Source organism: Papaver somniferum, chromosome 10 (genome assembly GCF_003573695.1).
Source record: "Papaver somniferum cultivar HN1 chromosome 10, ASM357369v1, whole genome shotgun sequence".
Taxonomy (NCBI): domain Eukaryota; kingdom Viridiplantae; phylum Streptophyta; class Magnoliopsida; order Ranunculales; family Papaveraceae; genus Papaver; species Papaver somniferum.
In genome coordinates, this window is record NC_039367.1 from 148,792,733 (window position 1) to 148,814,590 (window position 21,858).

Here is a 21,858-nt window from a genome sequence, read left to right on the forward strand (position 1 = left end):
TTTCGAGCTGAGTATATCTCGCCTACATATTTCTCGAAATATGTGTTGGTAAGCTTTCGCTTCGACCATGTTCATCTTATATCATGAGAAAATTGCCGAGTAACATCTTACATGGTTTGTATGATACAATCATTTGGTGTAAGACTTGGAATGTTTCGATAATGATTATTTCAATATCTTGAAAATTGCTTTGATGGTAATAGTGTGTGAAAACAGTTATTGCCATTATAGAAGAATGTTTCAATGATTGAAATAAAGAGTTTAGAATATTTTAACCATCTTTGGATGTTCGCCCATTAGTTTATAAACCTAAAACCGGGAACCTAAAGTATGCATACTTGTGTGTATACAAAAAGGTTGTAGGAGACTGGTAAGTATGCGTACCCGTACGCATACTGGCGGAAGTTCACGTCCTTGAAATTCTACTGAGTTTGAAAACCAAAACCAAACTCATCCGGTTACCTAGAGTACGCATACACGTACGCATACTGGTGGAAAGTTCACGTCCGTGAATTTCTGCCGAGTGTGAAAACTAAACCAAACTCAAATCCGGTTACTTAAGTACGCATACCCGTATGCATACTTAAGTGGTTACTTTCTAAAATCGGTTGTACATGAACCTAAACATTTATCAATAAGGAATGCAATCTTTGAAAACCGTGGCTATAATGTTCATGTATCAATTCGAGTGAATCAAACCGATTTTGCTTCAATTGTGTTCTTGTTTAAATCCATGAGAATATAACAATTGAAAAACTCTTTAACTAGATTCATTTGAGTCATTTGAACTAGTTATGGTTAAGATGAATAAGGTTGATATGAGAGTAATCATATGGCTAACCTCGGTTAACTACTTGTGAACCAACATGGTGTACACGTTTGGGTACCGTTACATAAACCTAAATGAGGGTACATTTCATTTGTGTGTATTAAGCTAAGTTCAATCAACGGTTGAAAGATATTAGCTTGGTTGAATCAGGTTTGTCATCTAACGGCGAATATTGAATGCTTTGTTACCAAGGTAACTTGGATTGAAAACCCTGATTTGAAAACTATATAAAGGAGAACTCTAGCAACTTGGAAACCTAATCCCCGCACCTCATGTGTGCTACTAGTTGCATAACTAGAGTCGATTCTCTTTTAACCTTAGGTTTTTTCTCGAGACCCTGTAGGTTAACCACTTGAAGACTTCATTGGGATTGTGAATCCAGACCCAACTATTCTCTTTGTAGTTTCGTGATCTGATCTTGCTGTTTCTATCGTAATTGATTAAAATCTTAAAATTGGCTTGAGATTTATATCTCCGATAGGCAAGATAGAAAATTAATCACAAACACCTTCGTCTCATCATTTGTGATTCCACAATAACTTGTTTTGCTAGTCGATTAAGTTTATTGTGAGGTGATTGATAATACTAGGCTGTTCTTCGGGAATATAAGTCCGGTTTATCAATTGGTTCCTGTTTACCTTGATTTATCAAAAGACGAAACAAAAACTCTTGGGTATTTCTGCGGGAGACGTATTTATTAATCCTATAGATTTTTCTGTGTGAGACAAATTTGTTTATCAAGTCTTCGACTTTGGGTCGTAGCAACTCTTAGTTGTGGGTGAGATCTGTAACACCCCAAAATTCGGATCATGGGTTCAATCCAAATCCTAGGTGTTACGGTCGGGTATCGAAACTAATACTCATTTCCTTCACTTACATCCTAGGCCTTTAATGGTCTCACTACTTATCGATAGTTCTCAAGCCAATCCATGCCTAAAATAATATCTAATGATGTCATTCCAAAGACAATAAGGTTTTATCATAATTCTTGGCCACCAATTCTAACTATACAAGCCTGAAAAATACGACCTAGGCTAACACTTACAACTAGGGTTATCACATGAAACATTTGCTCTAACGGTTCATAATGAAAATTCAGGCTTAAAACAACACTATCAGAAAATGCATAGCACCAGATCGAATAAAATTCTAACCTAAGAACTGAATATAAGAAGTGTACGTTATACTACTGCATTGTCATAATCTCCCTCAGTCTCTACTGTATCAAACACCTTTCCTTGTTGATTAGTTGGATGTGTTGGTCTCGCTTGATTAGGCATGCTGTGTTGAACGTTGTTACCACCGTTACCATGTCGAAAACTTTGTCTGTTAAGAAGAGGACAATTCCTACGAAGATGTCCAGGCTTGTGGAACTCATAGCATGTCCTTTCTTGCATATTATTACTATGAACCACTTCGTATCCTCCCTCCGGCGCATTCTCTGGTCTTGGCTTCTTAAGAGGCTCATTTCTGTTATTAAAGTTACTTCTCTTTCGATCCTTCCCTTCTCGAAACTCTTTGTACGATGCCTGAATAATCAATGCCCTCTCAAATATTTCATTATGATTCATGAGCATTTGTTGCGCAAGCTTAAAATGAATATCTAGAAGCAGCCTCTTTTGGTACTTAATTGCCTTCAGCTGTTCAGTTTTCACCATATCAGTATGATATGAGGTTCGAGGAGCTATCTCGATATGCTACTGATATGGTGAAAACTGAACAGTTAAAGGAAATTAAGTACCAAAAGGGGCTGCTTCCAGACATTCGTTTTAAGCTTGCGCAACAAATGTTCACGAGTCATAATGAAATATTTGAGAGGGCATTGATTATTTAGGAAGCGTACAAAGACTTTCGAGAAGGGAAGGATCTAAAGAGAAGTAACTTTAATAACAGAAATGAGCCTCTTAGGAAGCCAAGACCAGAGAATTCGTCGGAGGGAGGATACGAAGTGGTTCACAGTAATAATATGCAAGAAAGGACATGCTATGAGTGCCACAAGCCTGGACATCTTCGTAGGAATTGTCTGATTCTTAACGGACAAAGGTTTCGAAACGGTAACGGTGGTAACAACGCTCAACACAACATGCCTAATCAAGCGAGACCAACACATCCAACTAATCAACAAGGAAAGGTGTTTGCTACAGCAGAGACTGAGGGAGATTCTGACAATGCAGTAGTATAACGTACACTTCTTATATTCAGTTCTTAGGTTAGAATTTTATTCAATCTGGTGCTATGCATTTTCTGATAGTGTTGTTTTAAGCCTGAATTTTCATTATGAACCGTTAGAGCAAATATTTCATGTGATAACCCTAGTTGTAAGTGTTAGCCTAGGTCGTATTTTTCAGGCTTGTATAGTTAGAATTGGTGGCCAAGAACTATGATGAAACCTTATTGTCTTTGGAATGACATCATTAGATATTATTTTAGGCATGGATTGGCTTGAGAACTATCGGGAAGTAGTGAGACCATTAAAGTCCTGGTTATGAGAATGAAAGCTTAGGATGTAAGTGAAGGAAATGAGTATTAGTTTCGATACCCGACCGTAACACCTAGAATTTGGTTTGAACCCGTGATCCGAATTTTGGGGTGTTACAATATCACCTAAGGGAATCAAGTGCGTAGTATCCTGCTGGGATCAGAGACATAAGAAGCTCAACTGTACCTTGAATCAGTGTGAGATTGATTAGGGTTCAACTACAGTCCAGTCCGAAGTTAATTGGTAGTAGGCTAGTGTTTGTAGCGGCTTAATACAGTGTGGTGTTCAATCTGGACTAGGTACTGGGGTTTTTCTGCATTTGCGGTTTCCTCGTTAACAAAATTATGGTGTCCGTGTTATTTCTTTTCCGCATTATATTTTGTTATATAACTGAAATATCACAGGTTGTGCGTTATGATCAATCAATTAGAATATCCAACCTTGGTTTGTTGATTTACATTGATTGACACTTGAACATTGGTCTTTGGTACCGTTCAAGTACTTCCTCTTTTATTCAATCGAGCTCGCGGATTTCTATTTGCTGATTGCGGATTGAATTAAGAGTTAGAGATATTAAACTCTTTGATATACTTGATTCTAGATTGAGTATGACTGTCCAGTTGATTTTCTAAAAAGTGTATTGGAGTAAGTCCTCTCAGATTTCCAAACGAATTGTTGGGTGTGGTTGTTAGACCCCCGCATTTTCAAATTGAATTCAGATTTGGAAAAGACGTGAGTTACGTATTGTCGAGATACCAATTGAGTAAGATTCTGGTGCTGCCATTGATAGTCGAAAGTAAATGGTAAAGATTGATATTGATTTTGAGTTTTGAAATTTTTAGATTGTTGGGTTATGCTTCTAATGATATCTGCAGGGAATGAGCTAGAAGAATGGATGATTGAGGAGATAGATAATTGATTTGGTTTGCAATTCGTGTAAAAAGAAGAGCTGTATAAATTCAGAAATCTAAACAGCGGAGAATAATTTCTCTGTTCAACATGGATTTGATGCTTTTATGTTCATATGTAGAGCTGGAGGTGAGTGAGGTGGGATAACACGTGTTAACGGCAGCTAACAATATTAAATATATTGAAATAAATAATTAGATAACTGTCAAAACGGTCTATTGCGGTCATGTGACCCAAACTCTAATTAAAATTATTTCATGAGCCAAACCCAACTTTGGTCACTTTTAGATCCGTAACCAAATCCGCTTGTTTCTTCCTCCAAATCCTCCTAAGTTCTCTCTAATTATTATTGATTCTCTCTATTTCTCTTTCTTCTTTGTTAAATTCTATCGTTTCTTTTTCCTCGTTTGGTTTATCATCCCCTAGTTATTCTGTTTTTTTGCCTTCTTCAATTTCTTTGTTTCCTGTGCTTGTTTTTCTTCTATCTGCTTTGTAGTTGGTATCTCCTTTTAAACCTCCCTTTTTTGGAAGTCCTAAACTAGTGTGCTGGAATCTCTCTGTTTTTGTTGATAGGTTTAATCAACTGAGCTGTGTTTTCTTGTTTCTTCTCTAGCTTTTTTCTTCTAGTCTTCTAAACAAGTGTTCTTCTAATCTCTTTATGTTTGTTTTTTCTATCATGGAAGTCGATTTGTTATGTTGTCTATTTGATAATCTCGATTTTGCTACTATTTCCCAAGGACAGTCTCCAATCTCCTTGATTGAGGTTGATTTTCTTTGTAATACCTTCAAGGGTCTCAACTTGGATGATGGTGTTCATAACAGTGTTCAAACTAGTGAATCGATAGCTTTAGATGGCTTTACTCACTGTCAAGCTTCCATTATCTGCAAAGTTCCCTCTTTTATGAGTAGGGTTTTCAACAGTTCTCTGGAGATTGAGAGTCAAACAAGGTTTACTTTTTCCGGCAAGTTTCATAGTGTTATTCCGATTGGGGGTGTTTATGTGGATGGGGATGGAGTCTCTAATGATCTGAATCTCAATTTGTCCGACGAAATTGATGGAACTCTTCAAACAAGGTACTTTATTAGTCCTTTGTAGTACAGTCCTTCATGGTCCCACCCTAATTCTCTCAGGATTTCTGAAGTTTTATCTTATGAAGCAGACAATTTTGTTTGTTGTTTTCTTCACATGAACTTTGTTGTGGTCTTGTCCTCTACCCAAAGACAGATACTTTTGGATTATTATCTCTTTTTCATCCTGCAATGTTCTTTACTTGCACTTGTCTTTTTCTGGTTTGCTCATGAGTTAATTTCTCTTGTCATTTTATGTCAATCTCTCGTGATATCATGTATGCTCTTGTTCTATGAGGTTGTGTTTTCTATCATTACCATTTTGAGACCAGTTCAGTTGCGCGTGATTGATTATTTGAAGAGGAAGTACCAATCAATTGGCATTTTCTAAGAGTAATGAGTATTTATACTGTTATTATTATGGATGGTCATCCTCTCTGGTTAATAATGTTTCTAAGAGTTGGTATTTTCCTGCATTCTTGTGGAGTCGATAAGATGGAGGAGCTGTATGATGGGGACTATGAAGGCATGGGTCAGAATCAAAAAGATGATCTCGTTCCTTATTATAATGGTAGAGTTTTCTATAAGCTATCACAGCTTTAACTTCTCGTCAGATAGAATTAGACCTCTATTGGTTCTCTCGTGAGTGAAATGGTTTAACTTCTCTTAGCCTTATGGAAAATGATGGGAGTCGATTGTTTAATTTGGAGGATGAGGCTGTTTGGTTATCTTCTAATAAAAGAAGGTGTTTAGGAGTTCGTTACGACATTGAGGGTAGTTCTTTCTGTTTAGCTATATGTCTTTGTGGTTCTTTACCTTCTGATGTAAGAATTGAAGGAAGAGTGGAGGTTTCTTCTTGGCATACAAATGAGGATTGTTTGGTTAGATTTGAAGCGTATATGTGGCCTCGTTTGGAATTTCAGTGGCTTATGTTTCACTTATTTGGGCTTGTTGTTTCTGTAACCTTTCCTTCAAATCAGTCTAGTTCCTTGAGTTCTTGGGATGAGTTGTTGGTTTTCAGTTTACCCTTATGCTGGACATATTTCACTGTCATACCTTTAAGCCAGTTATCACCTTCTGGGGCTTGGGATGTCAGTTCATATGGTTGGTACAAGTTTAAGATGAATCCGGTCATGCAACTTTTATTTGGGCTGGTTGTTTTTAAAGTCTTTCCTTCGATCCAGTTTAGTTCCTTGAGTTCTTGGGATGATTTGCTGGTTTTCAATTTACTCTTACGCTGGATATATTTCGCTGTCATACCTTTAAGCCAGTTATCACCTTCGGGGGCTTGGGATGTCAGTTCATATGGTTGACACAAGTTTAAGGTGAATCTGGCTCATGATCATGAGTGGTGTGTTTGGATGTTCCAGTGGTTCAGATCTTCTTCTTGGCAGGTTTCTGAGGAGTTTTTCATCATGTTCTTTTTTTCCAATCAGTCTACTACGAATCTTCTGTTTGGAGGGAACATGTCTTGGTTCACCTTTGTTAGACATCTTTCTCTTTGGAGGAGTGATGCACCTTTATATGTCACGCGTGGCTCATATATGAGAATTAAACGTCAACATACTCATGTCTTGAAAGAGGCTCGAGTAGTGGTTTACTATAATCATGGTCAAAGTGGCGCTGATAATGTATTAGCGAATTTGAAGTTTCCTTCATTAGAACTGGACCGATTGAGGATGTCTACTTTACTTCCTGGATGCAACAACTCTTGTCTCGACACATCTGGATGCAACAACTCTTGTCTCGATACATTTCTGCATTTTCTTTTATTTTATTTTCCTCTTTGTTGTAGTAATTTACTTTTCATGTCCTGTGTTATCCTTAATATAGTTCTACGGAATGTGATGGCTAAATTTGTACTCGTTTGCTTAAAAAAAAAAAAAAAAAAGGGTTTGAACCATTATGATAAGGGCATCCATCTTGTCGATTGATGGTTTGAGCCACCCATCTTTTACCAGCACAACATCCATTTTATCCATAATTTCCTCTCTCTCTCTCTCTCTCTCAAATCCCTAATTTCATTTTCTCCTCCTCCGGACCTCACCTCCTCTAAATTAAACTAAAATGCGCTACTCTCTTGAAATTGGAATCAAGAAGATTCGAAGATAAATCGATGGTTTCTTAATCTTTTACCACAGAAATGAGATTCTTAAACGGGTTTAGTTAGTGTTGTCTTCCCAAGTCCCCCATATGGTGGTGAATGGATGGGGGACTGGAAAGATTACATTTCCTCAACTTTTCTACAAACACAACAATATCTCCAGGAAAGCACAGAAATTCTACTACAGGTAACTGTATACTACTTCGTTATGTTTGATTTGGTTTTTTCTTTTTGTATTTGTGTGGTTGTGATTGTGGAAAACCATTTGTTCTGATTGGGCCAGTTGATTATTGAATAGAATTGAGATTTGAGATATACTACTCAGTACATTTCCTTGTTAGCTGATTTGATGCTTTAGCACAGGACGAAATACGGAAATCCTTCTTTACGGTCAGAGTTTCAATTGGAAACTGATGGAATTTGTTGTGGTGTGAGTTGTAGCACTAGGTCACTTAAACTACTATGACTAGAGATCTTTGTATACAGGAACTTTTAGGGTCCTGCCTTTAGTCTGTTTCAGGGAATGACTGAGAATGGCGTGCAACTTAGTATTGGGTGGGTAGTAGGGGGGATGGATTTCGCTGGAGCTCGCATTACTTTTACCATTGATGTTACTGAGATGAAACCATTGGATTTCAGTCCATGGGTAGTTGGATGGAGTGAAGTTAACGTGATGAAGTGACTGGAATCAATGGTAAATCTTCATTCAGTGCATTCATCAAGAAAAACCTTAGTTTAGGCATTGAGGTTAAATAAAAAGACCGACACTCTCTTTTTGTTTGTTTAGTGTAGTTTTTTCTTTTTTGTGTTTGTGTGGTTCTGATTGTGGAAGTTGTTCTGTTTGGGCTAATTGATTAATGGACATGATTGAGATATTCTACTCAGTACATTTTCTTGTTAGCGGATAGGATGTGTATTTCCTACCAGAGTTTCACAGTTGAGCAATTAGGATAACTTAGTGCAGAGCAACATATTTTAATTTTTATTGTGGTGGAATGTAGCACTAGGCCACTTACACTACTATGATTAGAGAGGTCCTTCTATGCAGGAACTTACAGGTCCTGCTTCTAGACGTGCTGTTTCAGGAAATAACTGAGAATGGTATTTAACTTAATATTGGATGGGTAGTGGGATGGATAGAATCTCGTTGGAGCTCACATTAATTTACCATCGATGTTGTTGAGCTGAAACATTGTATTCAGTGTTACATTGGGTTGTTACCATTTTCTCTGACAGAGGTTGACATGGTTAAATAACTGGAATCAATGGTAACCTTCATTCAATGCTTTCATCAATAAAATCTTAGTTTAGGTACGAGGTTGAAATGATGAAGTTACTGGAGTGAAGGTACACCTTCACTCAATGGTTTCCACAAGAAAAGCCTTAGTTTAGAGTTTAGACTGTTTCGTACAAGTAAGAGTCCAGATGTATGAGAAGTTTCAATGTCTTTTCATGTATATCTTGAGATCTCTAATATTACAATTTAGACTCTTAACCTGAAACTGTGTGTTACAATATAGAATTGTTCTTGCTGTTCTACTATAATCTCGGAACAGAGAAAAACACATCTGGTTGTAGTAACTGATAAACATCACTCGCTGTTTCTTTCATTTTTTTGCACCTTCAATGTAGAAATGTGGGCATGGGAATGATGGAATTTACAGATCATTAATACCTCCTGTTTATCTACCTAAAGACCTAAATATTTTAGTCCCATTTGTCATCCTTGTTCAGAAACCCAGACTCTTATCCTGATAAGATTTGCCATCATTGATTTTTATTCTGGTGAAACATTAACCTTCAAAGAACTCCAATCAATCATTATATCAAATGTGTCTCAGAGAAACTGGTTGTTAAGGTTCCTAATGGGTTCTCTAAGTTGGGTAACAAAGGTGATGCTGTTGTAATGCCCCCACCAAATTTTTCTCAATTAATTGTACAACGATTCTACTGCGGGGCAAATGGGTCCCTCTCTCTCTGTCTCTCGGATTCGAGATCTCCCGAAGTATACAAAGCTTTTCGTTCATTTTATTATGCTTCTTAGGGATTGTTGCTATTAGTGTTATAACAACTACGTAGTCTACGTTTAATCTTTTAAACACAACAACTGAAATTTCAGAGCAGATTTAGGAATCTGAGCCAACATTGATTGTTACTGTTGATCAATTGTATGAAAAACATGAAGGATTTGGTTTACCATTTGTAATTTTTAGTTCTTCAAATTGGTCTTTTTCTGGTTTACAATTTAAAGAATTTTCTAAGTTAGTTGAATTATCTGCTTCTGATATTTCTTCGGGATTCACTGTTGCTCCTGTTAAGCAAACTGATACTGCTTTGTTACTATATATAAATCTGGTACTACTAGTACAAGTAAGGGTGCGGTGCTAACTCAATGAAACTTTATTGCTGCATCTCAAATGTTTCGTATTCGATTATATCGATATGAGGAGTGCGTAGTGTGTTTCTCTTTTTCCGTCCAATGTTTCCTATTCAATTATATCGTATGTACAACTTCGGACAGAAAATACATTGGTTTCAATGGGGCAATCTGATTTGCATATGGTTTTGAGATCAGTGTGAAACTTAAGAGTTGCTCAGTTATTTGTTTATCCTACAATTATGCTTGCTTAGGCTTAGCAGAATGTTTTGACGAATTATGATTTGTCATCTCTTAGGGTTCTCCTCTCTGGTGTGGCACCACTTGGGAAGGATACTATGGAAGAATGTGCAAGGAATTTACCAGAAGCTAAAATCATTCAAGGTTATGGGATAACAGAGATTTGGGGAATTGTTTTCTTCGAGAATCGGTACGAGGGAGTTCAGACTCTAGCTTAACAGGAGTCCCTCTCTCAGTAGTTGAGAGCCCCAAAATTGTGTTTTCTGACATTCTTCCACTGCTCAGTTTGGTGAAATTTGGGTTCAAGGTGAAAATGTGATGCAAGGGTATCTCAACAATTGGAATCCAAGTTGACTATAGATAATCAAAGTTGGGTTGGCACAGGAATTTTGACAAACAAGGACAACTTTTTGATGTCGACCGGATAAAGAATTCATCAAATATAAAGGAATTCAGATAGCACTATTCGAGATTGAACTGTTGCTGGTTTCTCATCCTGAAGTATTAGATGCAGTCGCTATTTCGTATCTTGATTCGGCGGCTGGTGTGGTCCCAATAGCATATATTGTGTGTTCTTCCAACAGCTTACTGAATGAAGTAGATGTTCAGAAATTGATTGAAGCACAAGTAGCACCATTCAAAAGATTGCATCAGGTAACATTTTTCAGTAGTGTTCTGAAATCCGGTTCAGGAAAGATCCTAAGAAGAGAGCTTATAGGTAAGGTTCAGGCAGGATATGTGCTCACCAAGATTACATAAATGGGTCTGTAGAGCTAATCATTAGGGAAAACAAAACTGGAAGGAAGTGGATTTTTGGTGGATGCTAATAACAGAGCTGCATGGTAGTAGCAGCTAGAACAAAAAAGAATAAATTTAATGAATGCATAAGAAATTGAAACACCTGTTTACAATTTGCAGCATAAAAAAGCATGAACCTGAGAAGATTTTGGATTAAACGGGGGAAACACCGTCGCAAGTGCAAACATCACCATCATCTTGATTAGGTTCAAAACTGATGCAACAACAGAAGAGACCCAACAATAACATAAAAGCTGAAGCTGTTATCAGCGCTTCTGCCCAATTCAAGTACTTCTCCATGAAAAACTTGCTATTATCGCTTTGGATGTTGGTGTTCCTCTACAACTGCACCAATTACCTTTCATCTTCTCGATTTCAGAACCTAAGAAGTGTTGTTGCCAACTCACAAACTAAAGGTTGTATCATCAGCTGCAGAATGAAATGATAAAAAGAGATTGGAGTGACTGTTACACATGTTTTTGTGTTTGAGACCCACCAAAAGGTCCATTTCTTCAAACCTTGTTCGTTGCCTTTAAGTTGGAATGACTAGTAGTTTTCAGTATTTGTAAGTCATTTGGCATGGACCATTTTTTGATCTAGATGACTTGGCCGTCCGGTTAAAGTGATCGATTTTCTGTCTGCATAACTTCAGGCTGAGATTCGGATTCTTTGAACTGTTTTGTTGATTATAGTTATACACACGTTTAGTTTTACGTGGCCACAACGCAGAGACGTATTGAAATCTTAACGTTAACATACTGAAGGTGCCACTGCCAGCCATTAGACAAACATTGGTGAAGAGTTGTTTTCAAGCCCAAATATTATATTGAGAATAATAATTTGATTTTGACCAAATAAATTGCTTATGCAAATTTGCAACTAACCAAATGGAATATTCAAATAACAATACTTCGGATTCCTTTTCAAAGAAGATTAATAATAGATTAACAGATGAAAAAGAACAAATTAAGAATAATTTTTTTTTCGAATAACATTTCTTTTTGATTGAGACTGTAAAACTAACAACTAAAATCATGAAGTTGGAGCTTGAGCATTTTTGATCTAGGACAACGCTACCGACCAATTCATAGATAACTTCACAAACCAAATTTGGAATTCTTCTCAAGATCATTTCATATGAAGTTCTGAATCGGTTAAATGTTTTTCCTACTTTTCAAAAAAAAAAAAGAAAAAAAAAAAAAAAAAAAAAAAAAAAAAAACTGAGCACCCAAATCCTAATCCCACTGAAAAACCTATATTTGAATAACAGGATTAAAAGTTAAGAGTTTTGTGCTCAAAGAATTTTGATTTTTGGTCCAGCAACTGCAACCTTAATTTAATAATCTTATTAATGAAAAACACTTAGATAAATAAAAACGTTTGTCCAAAATTCGAATTACACGAATTAATTAAATACGATTATATTTTTCAATGGTCGGTTGTGATGATGATAGTAAAAAATATAAATCTTAATTTATTTATTTTCATAAAAAATTAGAATTATCAAAATTAGTGTCACAGTAATATTGGTGCAAGTATGTTCAACGGTAAGTCGGTAACAGTGGGTCTCCAAGGCCAAACAATTCACGCCTTTAACACTTAACTACTCTGATTGTATTGGTTGAAAGCAGAAACATTGAAGGAGTAGAAAACCAACAGACAACAACTTCCTAAAAGTTGTGGCAGTTGGAGTACCACTCTCCTGCAATGGAAGAAGAAACTCAAAGAGAAGACAACCAACAACAAGTCCTAAAAGTCTTAGAAGCTCTGAAACAAATTTCTCAAGATCTCAAAAACAAACCCACACAAAATCTCAACTCAAATTCCATCAAAGCTCTATTAGAACTCGAAACCGAAGGGGATACTATTCTATTCAAAGACCCAAATCTCCAAAATCTCTCTAATCACTTAACCAAACTCAAACAAATCATACACAATAATCATCTCCCAAATTCACATACTCATGGTATTGGTATCAGATCATTCATTCGTCGTCGAATCACTAATCACGAGATCTCAAAGCTTGCTGAATCAATCGAAACAGAAATCCAAGCCTGGATTGATCGCGAAAGCGTTGAAAATCTTGTCAAATTTGTGCAAAACTCAGACGGAGATACTAATGAAGATGATGAAAAGGTCAAACTTCTAACCCAGTTTGAAAACAGGGTTTTACAGGGATTTAATAGAGATTTACAAGATTTAGTACTTAAATTTAAGGTGTTCAATGTTCTTGAAACTCTTGTGTGTAATCCGAAAAATTCTTTGAAATTGAAAGAGGCAGCAGCTTTTGCTGTTGGTGGTTTAGTTGAATTCAACAAAGATGTTTTTGTTGGTGAAGTTCTAATGGGGCCAATAATTCCTGCTTTGATTTCAATGGGTTCTTCAACTTCAACCTGTTCCATTCAAGTTCTGTGTAGTTTAATCAGATCTATTAAGAGTCCATTAGTTGATGAAATTGAAACTAATGGTCAAATCCCTAAGATTATCAAACTATTGGGTCTTGAGAATGAACCTTCAATTAGAGTTACAGCATTGGATTGTGTTCTTGAAATCGGGTATTTCGGGAGAAAAGAAGCTGTGGATGCAATGTTGGAAGAAGGGTTGGTGAAGAAATTGGTGGAATTGCAACGATCACAATTGGGTGGGTGTCTGATTGATATGGGGGATTTCGGAGACGATGAGAAGGTGAAGACCAGTAGGGATAGAAGAGACAGGGAGTATTTAGAGGAACATCCATTTGTGAGCTGTGTGTCTAGATTTTGGATACAATTAGATGTTGGAGAAGGGTTGAGACAAAGGGAGAAGAGGGCATTTAAATTGGAGATTTTGCAAAGAGTTAGAGAAGCTTGTGATTGTGATTCTGATGCTGCAACAATTTTAGCTGAGGTTCTTTGGGGTTCTTCACTTTGAAGAGCAATCGATAAATGAAATTCTTGATATATTCAGATTAAAGCATTCATTGTGTATATGTAATAACAATTAGCACCATCTAATTACTGTTTATTTATGTGTGGAGTAATGATATAGATAATGTCAAAAAAAAAAAAAAAAAAAAAAGTGCAGCGTTGTTTTGTTACCTTTGTGGGATTTTATTTGTATCTTACAGTGCTGCATTTGATTCCTTAAGGTTCTTGGTGATGGTGTTGCAATTCTTGCACTAAATTCCTTATAAGGTAGTTGAATTTCCCGGGTCTGATACTTATTCCGGCTTCACTTTGGTAGTACTAGTACAAGTAAAACGTGGTGTTAAAATCTTATTGCTGCATCCTAAATGGTTACGTCAGAGGGGGACTGCATAATGTGTTGCTGTGATTCCTTCCAATGTTTCATATTTGATTATTTCCTACGTGCAACTCCGGAGAGCATATACATTGTTTCAATGGGGAAATCTGATTTTGATATGGACCTCATATGGTTTTTAGACCACTGAGAAACTTTTACTCATTCATTTGTTTATCCTGCAATTGTGATTGCTTTGACCAAGCGGAGCTAAAAAAAATGATTTGTATTCTCTTAAGGTTCTCGGCTCTAGCCGCGGCACCACTTGGGAAAGATATAGTGGAAGAATGGGCAAGGAATTTACTAGAGGAGACAATTATTCAAGGTTATGGTATGACAGAGACTCGCAGAATTGTTTCCTTTGAGAACTGAAGGAGTTCGGAACTCTGGCTAAACAGGACTCCTTGTCCCTGGAGTTGAATTCAAAATGGTGCTTGTTAACACAATGAACCCTCTCCCCCCCTGCTCAGTTTGGTCAAATTTGGGTTCGAGGTCGAAATATGATGTAAAAGTATGTCAACAGTTCAGATGAAAGATGAATAGATGTTTAGAACCATTCAAAAGATCTTGGCTTGCATGCTTTCCACGTACCTTTCTGTATACACGTGTCTGATAGTGAGATATATGTGTACACAATTTGCCCCTTTTCTTCAGGCTTAACTGACTAATGGGTGCCTTGAAGAAAAACTATCGTCGCACATTCTTCTCACTCCTAATAACTTCTCCTAGATACTTGGGCACGTCTTTTATTCGTGCATTAACTGCTTATGTAACGGGCACATTTTCCTATTTCTCCCTTAATTTCCTCTTTTCTTTCGGGTATTTTAAGGATAGAGAGGAAATTTAATTTCATTCTTCCTAAACACTCTCTCAGTTCATTCTTCCTTTAAGTTTCCTGCCTGCCTTCATTAAACCTGTGACCTTAAATTCTTTGTCAGTCTTCATTGCACCTGTGATCTTAAATTCTGTCAGTCTTTATTGCACCTGGGATCTTCCCCTGTTCGTTTCTTCTACTTGCTGTTTTTGCCGGTGAGTTTTTCTTTTCTTGATTTCACTGTTTTATGCCGTGTTGATTTGTGAATTTTCTGCTATTGTTGTTCCTTGTTTGTGATGAAGAACTTTTTCTGATGCTTGCATACTAGTTTGCCCCTGTTCTTCATCTTAAATTAAGGCAGCCATTACTTCGAGGGTGGAGTATTGAGATTGTATCCTAATTTTAGGGTTGCTATGTTATCGGGGTTGTATTGCTATGAATGTGTTTTTTGATTTTTGGTTATTGTGTGTAACCTGTTCTTGATTTTATTCTTTCTGCAGCCATGTCTGACCGTCCGCGGCCTACTTATGAGACTCCTGATTCTAGGTTGTCGAGATCTCCTCAGCGTCGAGAGTCTCAAGATGATGTTCGTCGGAGTCGAGTTTCTTCCGGAGCGAGAGCCTCGTCTTCTCGGGAAGAGATTCCTTCGATAATTCCGTCCGGCTCACGGAGAGTCTTGAATCACTCAATGGTGCGTCCTCGTGAAGAGACTCGGAGTACGCAGGCTCCTCCCCGCGCTGTTGCTTTTGACGTTCCTCCTTTACGTTCGTTAGTGCCCGAGCCTCATCTACGGTCTTCTCCAACTTTTAAAGGGAAGAATACAAAGGGCGTAGCTCCTGCGGCTGGATCTTCAAAGAATCCCCCCGTGAAGAGAAAAGCGTCTGAAGCGTTTGTTAGTTCATCCGGCCCCGCCGAGGAGGAAGAGGCTGTTCCCTTGATACGCAGTGTTTCTGTTAGCAGGAAAAAAGTAACCTTTAAGTATATCGATCTTGAAATATTCAAGGAGAAGCATGAGCTCCAAGCCTTCGAGGTTCGTTTTTATGCCCCCGAGGATGATATTACGTATGAGCTGATCTCTAAGTACAAATTCGATGAATTTCACTTGTTAACGACGGTTGGAGCCTTCGAGGCTGGTCTGATGCTGCCGTTGTACAAATCGGGTGATTCCTTCTACTACGACGTGCTCGCTAGTCGTGAGGGTTCTTCCACAAATACTCATAGCCGTTCCGTATCCCAATTATCGGGGAATTATCTCCGTGCCCTGAAGGAATGCTATCTGCGGAGTAAGGGGGAAACGTCGATGACCTGCTACGTCCCCAATCCCTTGGAGAAGGAATGGTACACTCCTGAAAATTTCAATAACTCCTTCGGTGATTACGTCAATAGCAGGAATCGCAAGCCGTGGAGTGTCAGCCTTCGGAATCTTCCTGCTCCTCGAGGCGAGATTCGTCTGTTAAATGAGGTCAGTGATGCCAAGCTGAAGTATGTTCCTGGCACGGAGGCCTCCAATCGTCGGAAACTCTTCCCCGCGCGAGAAAGGATCAAGCGCGATCATGACTACGAGTGGCACGCCACTGTCATTGAGATAGTAGGTCCGTGGGCTTACGGTTGGATTCCCGGTTCCCGCGGATGGCGGCCAACCGAGAATAGTAAGCCGCGCGAATCTCCTCCCGCTCGCTATGGAGATTTCTGCCCCTGGCGTCTGAACTTTGCGGGCATGAATTTTCCTTATGCCCTGGATGTCGTAGAGGGAGACGAGGAGGATGGTTCCGGTGCTATACTCCCATCGAAGAATATCTCAGCTGCTCAGGTACGCAGATTCTAGTTGTGTTTCGTTTTTATAACTTCCATCGGACGGGAAGAATAATTCCTTTGTGGTGTCGGTTTTAGGTATTGAAGAAGAAAAAGATTAGGCCGAAGCAGTCTTCTACTATGGTGGTGGGCGAGGTTGAGGCCCAAGAAGAAGTTACTAGTCCTGTGAACGAAGAGTTTGCTGAGGACGAGATTACAGATGGGGAGGAACGTACTGGTACCTCCCCTATCAATGCCGAAGAAGAGGTTTTCGCTGGTCTCGTCGGTGATGAAGGAAGGAACAAGGGTGTAGTGGCGGATGATGTTGTCATCGAGGATGTTTCCTTCCCTGCTGGTGATGTCATGGATACCCTCCCCACTTCTCAAGAATTTTCTTTCGATCGGATGTATTCCACGGGGGAGTTCTTTGACGAAGCCCTCGATTTTCCCGAGGACTTCTCTTTACTTTCCCCTAATGACGATTGGGATGTTCTTGGTGGTGATGGTAATGGTGATGCTGCTGTAGAAGGTGTTGGTGCGGAGGAGCCTGCTGCGCATGTAGGCGCGGGAGAACATGCCAACGTTCATGCTGAGGGGGTCGAGTCGGTCAAAGGAAAATCTGTTGTTGACGCGCCCGCCGATAGTCTTCCCCAGTCGCCGATGTCTGAGGGTGAGGATGCCATCATGAGTTGGTTTAAGGAGAAGAATCTTCTGTTCGTCTCTCATCCTGCTCCTGTGGTTGTTGGGGAAAAGGAATCAACCGCGTATACCCGTCGCATGATGGAGATGTCTTCGGAGGCGCAGGTGTCTGAAGCCTGGGGAAAAAGGTTGACCGTTCCCGAAGCTACCCTCGTGCCGGAACCTCCTACTTCTGTTGCCGATATGATGGCTATTGCCGACGGGTATCAATATGGCTTCCCGCAACAGCGTGTGCTGGAGGTAAATTTTCGTACATGCTTGTTCATGAGAATAGGACGCTTCGGTTGAATAATGTTTTGTCATTTTGATGTGTAGATGATGAGGAGCGAGCATTGCAACCACGTGCTATATCGGTTCTTTAAAGCAAAATCTCTGAAGCTCGAGGCTAAGCTTCGTCATCGGGAAAAGGAATTATCTGCGGCGGAGGTGGAAATAGAAGAGCTGAAGAAAAGCCTTAAGGAGAAAGAAAAACTGGGTGAAGCAGAGGCCGATCTTCGTTCAGAACTTATTGCAGTGCGCGCTGAGTTAGAGCAAACTCGTAGCCAAGTTTCCACTTTCACAGGTTTGGTTCTTTTCCCTCGCCGTATGTCGTCATTCTTTTATCTCTTAGTTGTTCTGTCTGAGTCTCCCAACCCTATGTCCAGTGGGTGGCATCCCCGAGCTGGTATGGCTTCGAAACGAAAGAGCTCGGCAAAGATCTCGTATTAGAGATTTGGTTGAGAAGATTAAGAGTGAGGCTAGGAAATGGGATGCTCGGGCTGAAGTATGGCGCGCGCGGCATGTTCAGATGGTCGACATGCAAAATCTGTACAACCATGATCGTGCTTTATTTAATGGCACACTGTTGTGGACCAGTGATAATCTGCGGGAAGCCCGCGAGCGTACTTCCTTGTTGGAATCTAGGATTCAGCTATTGGAAGAAGAATTACAGACGGCGCGGTCCATTCCTCTTTCAGGGGTCCAAGATAATATGCTTGGTCTTGCCAGGGAACGAGATGATGCTCGTGCTGAAGTCTATGCTCTCAGCAATGCTCTTTCCGCGTCTCGTGCCGATGTAGCCCGTCTTGCTGAGTCTGAGAGGAATCTTGAAGTGTGCATGTATAGACTCAGCAAAGGGGTCTCAGAGATAAATAAAGAGGTCGACCACCTTCGTCATGTGGACTCGATGAAGCAGGTAGAATTAGATGCCTGTCAATTTACTCTCACCAACCTTCAACTAGACTATAAGAAATTATCCGCGGAATATGATCATCTTGATGAAGCGCGAGATGCGGTTGTTAATGAATATGAAGAGGCTTCGGCTTGTGTCGAAGGTATAATCCCAATTCATCGAGTGTGATCTTGTTTGTTTTCTACGCTAACTCCGTGGTGTTGTCTTTTTCAGGGCTCGAGGAACGCCTTCGCGTCACAAATGAAGAACTTGAAAAGGCTCAATCTTCCTTAGCACAGCAAGAGGAACAAACCAATCACTTCAAGACTTTAGCAGCCACCCGCGAGGAGGCCGTTGGTGCTGCTTCCAGAGAAGTGAATCGGCTATCCTCGTTATTATCCCAAGCCCAACAGCGGACAACAGTTATTAAACATAAGGCTCGTTGTCAATTGGCTGAGGAGACGAACAAGATGCTGGAGAGGATAGAGCTTGGCCTACGGAATGAACATGGTCTCGTGAAGAACTACCCTCGTCGTCCCGTTCCTGCTGCATTGCCCAGCTCCTCGGGCCCCTCTTCTGGTGGGAGCGTCCCATCAAGTCTTCGGAAAAATCCTGTCGACGGGACCGCCACCTAGGTAGAGATGGCAGCGTTCTGTAGGGTCCGCGGCCTAATTGTGATTTTTGTAACGATGTAAAAGGAATGTTTTTTGATTGTGTATCCTTGGCTTTGGCCGTTCACTTCTTGTAATCACCCTTTATGAAATGAATCCTCTTCTTGATATACCTACAATGTTTTTGTATTTTAAGTTTGTGAAAAATCAAAACAAAAGTTAAGTGTTTTTGAGTGCGATACGAAAGGAAGGTACCTTCGTGATCGTCTTGAGACCTGTCACCCCGCTGGCAAATCCTGGGCCAGAGGATTCCCAGACGGTGGGGGCCGGGGCAACGTTCTAGGATATGGGGCGTAAAATATGTACGCACCCATTCCGTCGACCCGTTTCCTTAAGATTGGTTGGGTATCTCTTTCTGCTGGGTGCCTTCCCCCTGGTCCTACACTTATGGATACTGATGGGGGAGCCCTGAGAGATTGTAGATTAACTACTTTCCCCAATATTGTAGGTAGATTCCACAGACTTGATAATTTGAAAGCTTGTTTAATTGATAAGTTGAGGTCTGCAATTCCTCTTCCAGAGATAGAAACATGTTGGGCGGGGAGGCTCCTTTCTTCTTCTGGTATATTCCCAGCAGATTCAAATCTGCGTTGCTTCTATGGGAAGTATGGTTTGAGACATTTAGCATTCCAAGGATGCCGGAGGACCTCACCTTTTAGATTACGAAGGTAGTAAGAACCATTACCCGCAATGTCGTGGATCATAAACGGTCCTCCCCATGTAGGTGCTAACTTTCCCCATTTCTTTTCTTGCTGATATCGTGGGATTGTTCTCAACACATACTGTCCCTCTACAAAATTTCGTAGCTTTACCTTTTTGTTGTACTCCCTTGCTAGTCTTCGTTGATAATTTTCCATCTTTTGCAATGCTACTTCCCTTCTTCCCTCCAAGTCGTCCAACCTTTCTAACATCATATCTGTTGTTAGGTTTTTCTCCCAGGCTTCAGTCTTCGTGGTTGGCATGAGGATTTCTGTAGGTATGACTGCTTCAGCTCCATAAGTAAGAAGAAACGGGGATTCCCCGGTAGCGGACCTTCGTGTTGTCCTGTATGCCCACAAGACATTGTGCAGTTGTTCGCACCATCTTCCCTTATGCTCGTCTAATTGTTTTTTGAGTATAAGGGCGAGGGTCTTGTTGGTAGCTTCCGCTTGTCCGTTGCTTTGAGGGTATAAGGGGGTGGACTTGTTCTTTCTTATTTTAAAGGTGTCGAAGAGCATGTCTATATTTTTTCCCTGTAATTGCTTGCCGTTATCAGACACAATTTCAGCAGGTATACCAAATCTGCAAATGATGTTCTGGAATATGAAAGTGAACACATCCGCGTCTCTAATCCTGGCCAAGGCCTTAGCCTCCACCCATTTACTGAAGTAGTCCGTGGCTACTATCAAAAATCGTCTCTTCCTGGATCCTTCGATGAAAGGCCCGACGATGTCTACTCCCCATTTTGCAAATGGCCACGGGCTATCGACAGAGTTTAACAATGTTGCCGGCGCGTGGATTTTTTTCGCGAAGCGCTGACATTCTTCGCATCGTCGGGACATCTTCGCAGCATCTTGTATCATGGTCGGCCAGTAATATCCTTGCGTTTTTGCCTTGTCAGCTAGTGATCTCATACCGCTATGATTCCCTGCGTCACCATAATGGATATCCGTTAGAATTCGACGCCCTTCTTTTCGGGATAAGCAGCGTAGTAATGGTCCGAGGAAAGATTTTCTATACAGGACCCCGTCCCGAAGATCGTATCTTCCCACTTTGGAGAGCGTCTTTCTAGCTTGCTTCCGATCCGCAGGTAGGCTTCCTTTGTCGAGGAATGCATGTATTGTCACCCTCCAGTCATCTTCATTGCTGAAATCTTCGTCTTGATTTGCTTGTGACAAGATTTCTTCATCAAAGTCGTTATGGATGTCTTCTCCTACTTGGTCTTCAATATATTCTTCCATCGTATCTTGATTGGTAGCGAAGGAGAATTGAGATGCAATCGAAGGCTCGTATACCCTTGCTATTTTAATACCTTCGGCATTTTTATCCCTCAACATGGATGATATGTATGCTAGGGCATCCGCATGACTGAGGTCCCTTCTGCATAAGTGCCGGAACTTAATGTTCGGGATTTGTGAAGCCAATGTTTGGACCAATGCCATGTAAGCTGAAAGGGTGTCATCGTACACATTATATTCGAGCACGATTTGCCGTATGACCAGCTGCGAATCACTTGTCAGCCTTACATCGGTTACCCCCATCTCTATTATTATACGTAGGGCATGTATGACAGCTTCGTATTCAACAATGTTATTGGTATGCTCTTTGAATTCCAATCTAAGTGCCTGTATGATCCTTTCTCCAGTTGGGGTGATGATGACAATGCCTATTCCTGCCCCTTCCTTATTTTTAGATCCGTCGACGAAGACTTCCCATTGTCTATGACTCGTAGGTTCGAGGATATCCATTGGATCCTTGATTGCTTCCTCGGCTTCTGGTATTCCCTTGATCTCTTCGTCGTTGTCTAGAGGGAGGTCTGCTAAGAAATCTGCCAGAACTTGGGACTTCTGAGAATGTTGAATTTCATGAATGATGTTGAATTGGTCCAGATGGGTGTTCCATTTGGCTATTCGGCCCACTTTTCCTGTGCTTTTGAGGACTGCTTCCAATG

The 21,858-nt window shown here is 40.0% G+C and overlaps 1 protein-coding gene and 1 long non-coding RNA gene across 2 annotated transcripts; both read left to right on the forward strand.

Annotated features, from left to right (window-relative positions):
• The first annotated feature begins 4,796 nt into the window (after positions 1-4,796).
• Positions 4,797-6,317, forward strand: LOC113317447. Its single transcript, XM_026565564.1, has 2 exons — positions 4,797-5,291; positions 5,781-6,317. Exons 1-2 carry the CDS (start codon positions 4,876-4,878, stop codon positions 5,929-5,931), a joined length of 567 nt encoding a protein of 188 aa, XP_026421349.1. The 5' UTR covers positions 4,797-4,875; the 3' UTR covers positions 5,932-6,317.
• Positions 6,318-7,242: 925 nt separating this feature from the next.
• Positions 7,243-11,478, forward strand: LOC113319670. The gene is made up of 2 exons (XR_003345743.1): positions 7,243-7,576; positions 10,065-11,478. It is a non-coding gene; the product is annotated as an uncharacterized LOC113319670 (long non-coding RNA).
• Positions 11,479-21,858: the final 10,380 nt, after the last annotated feature.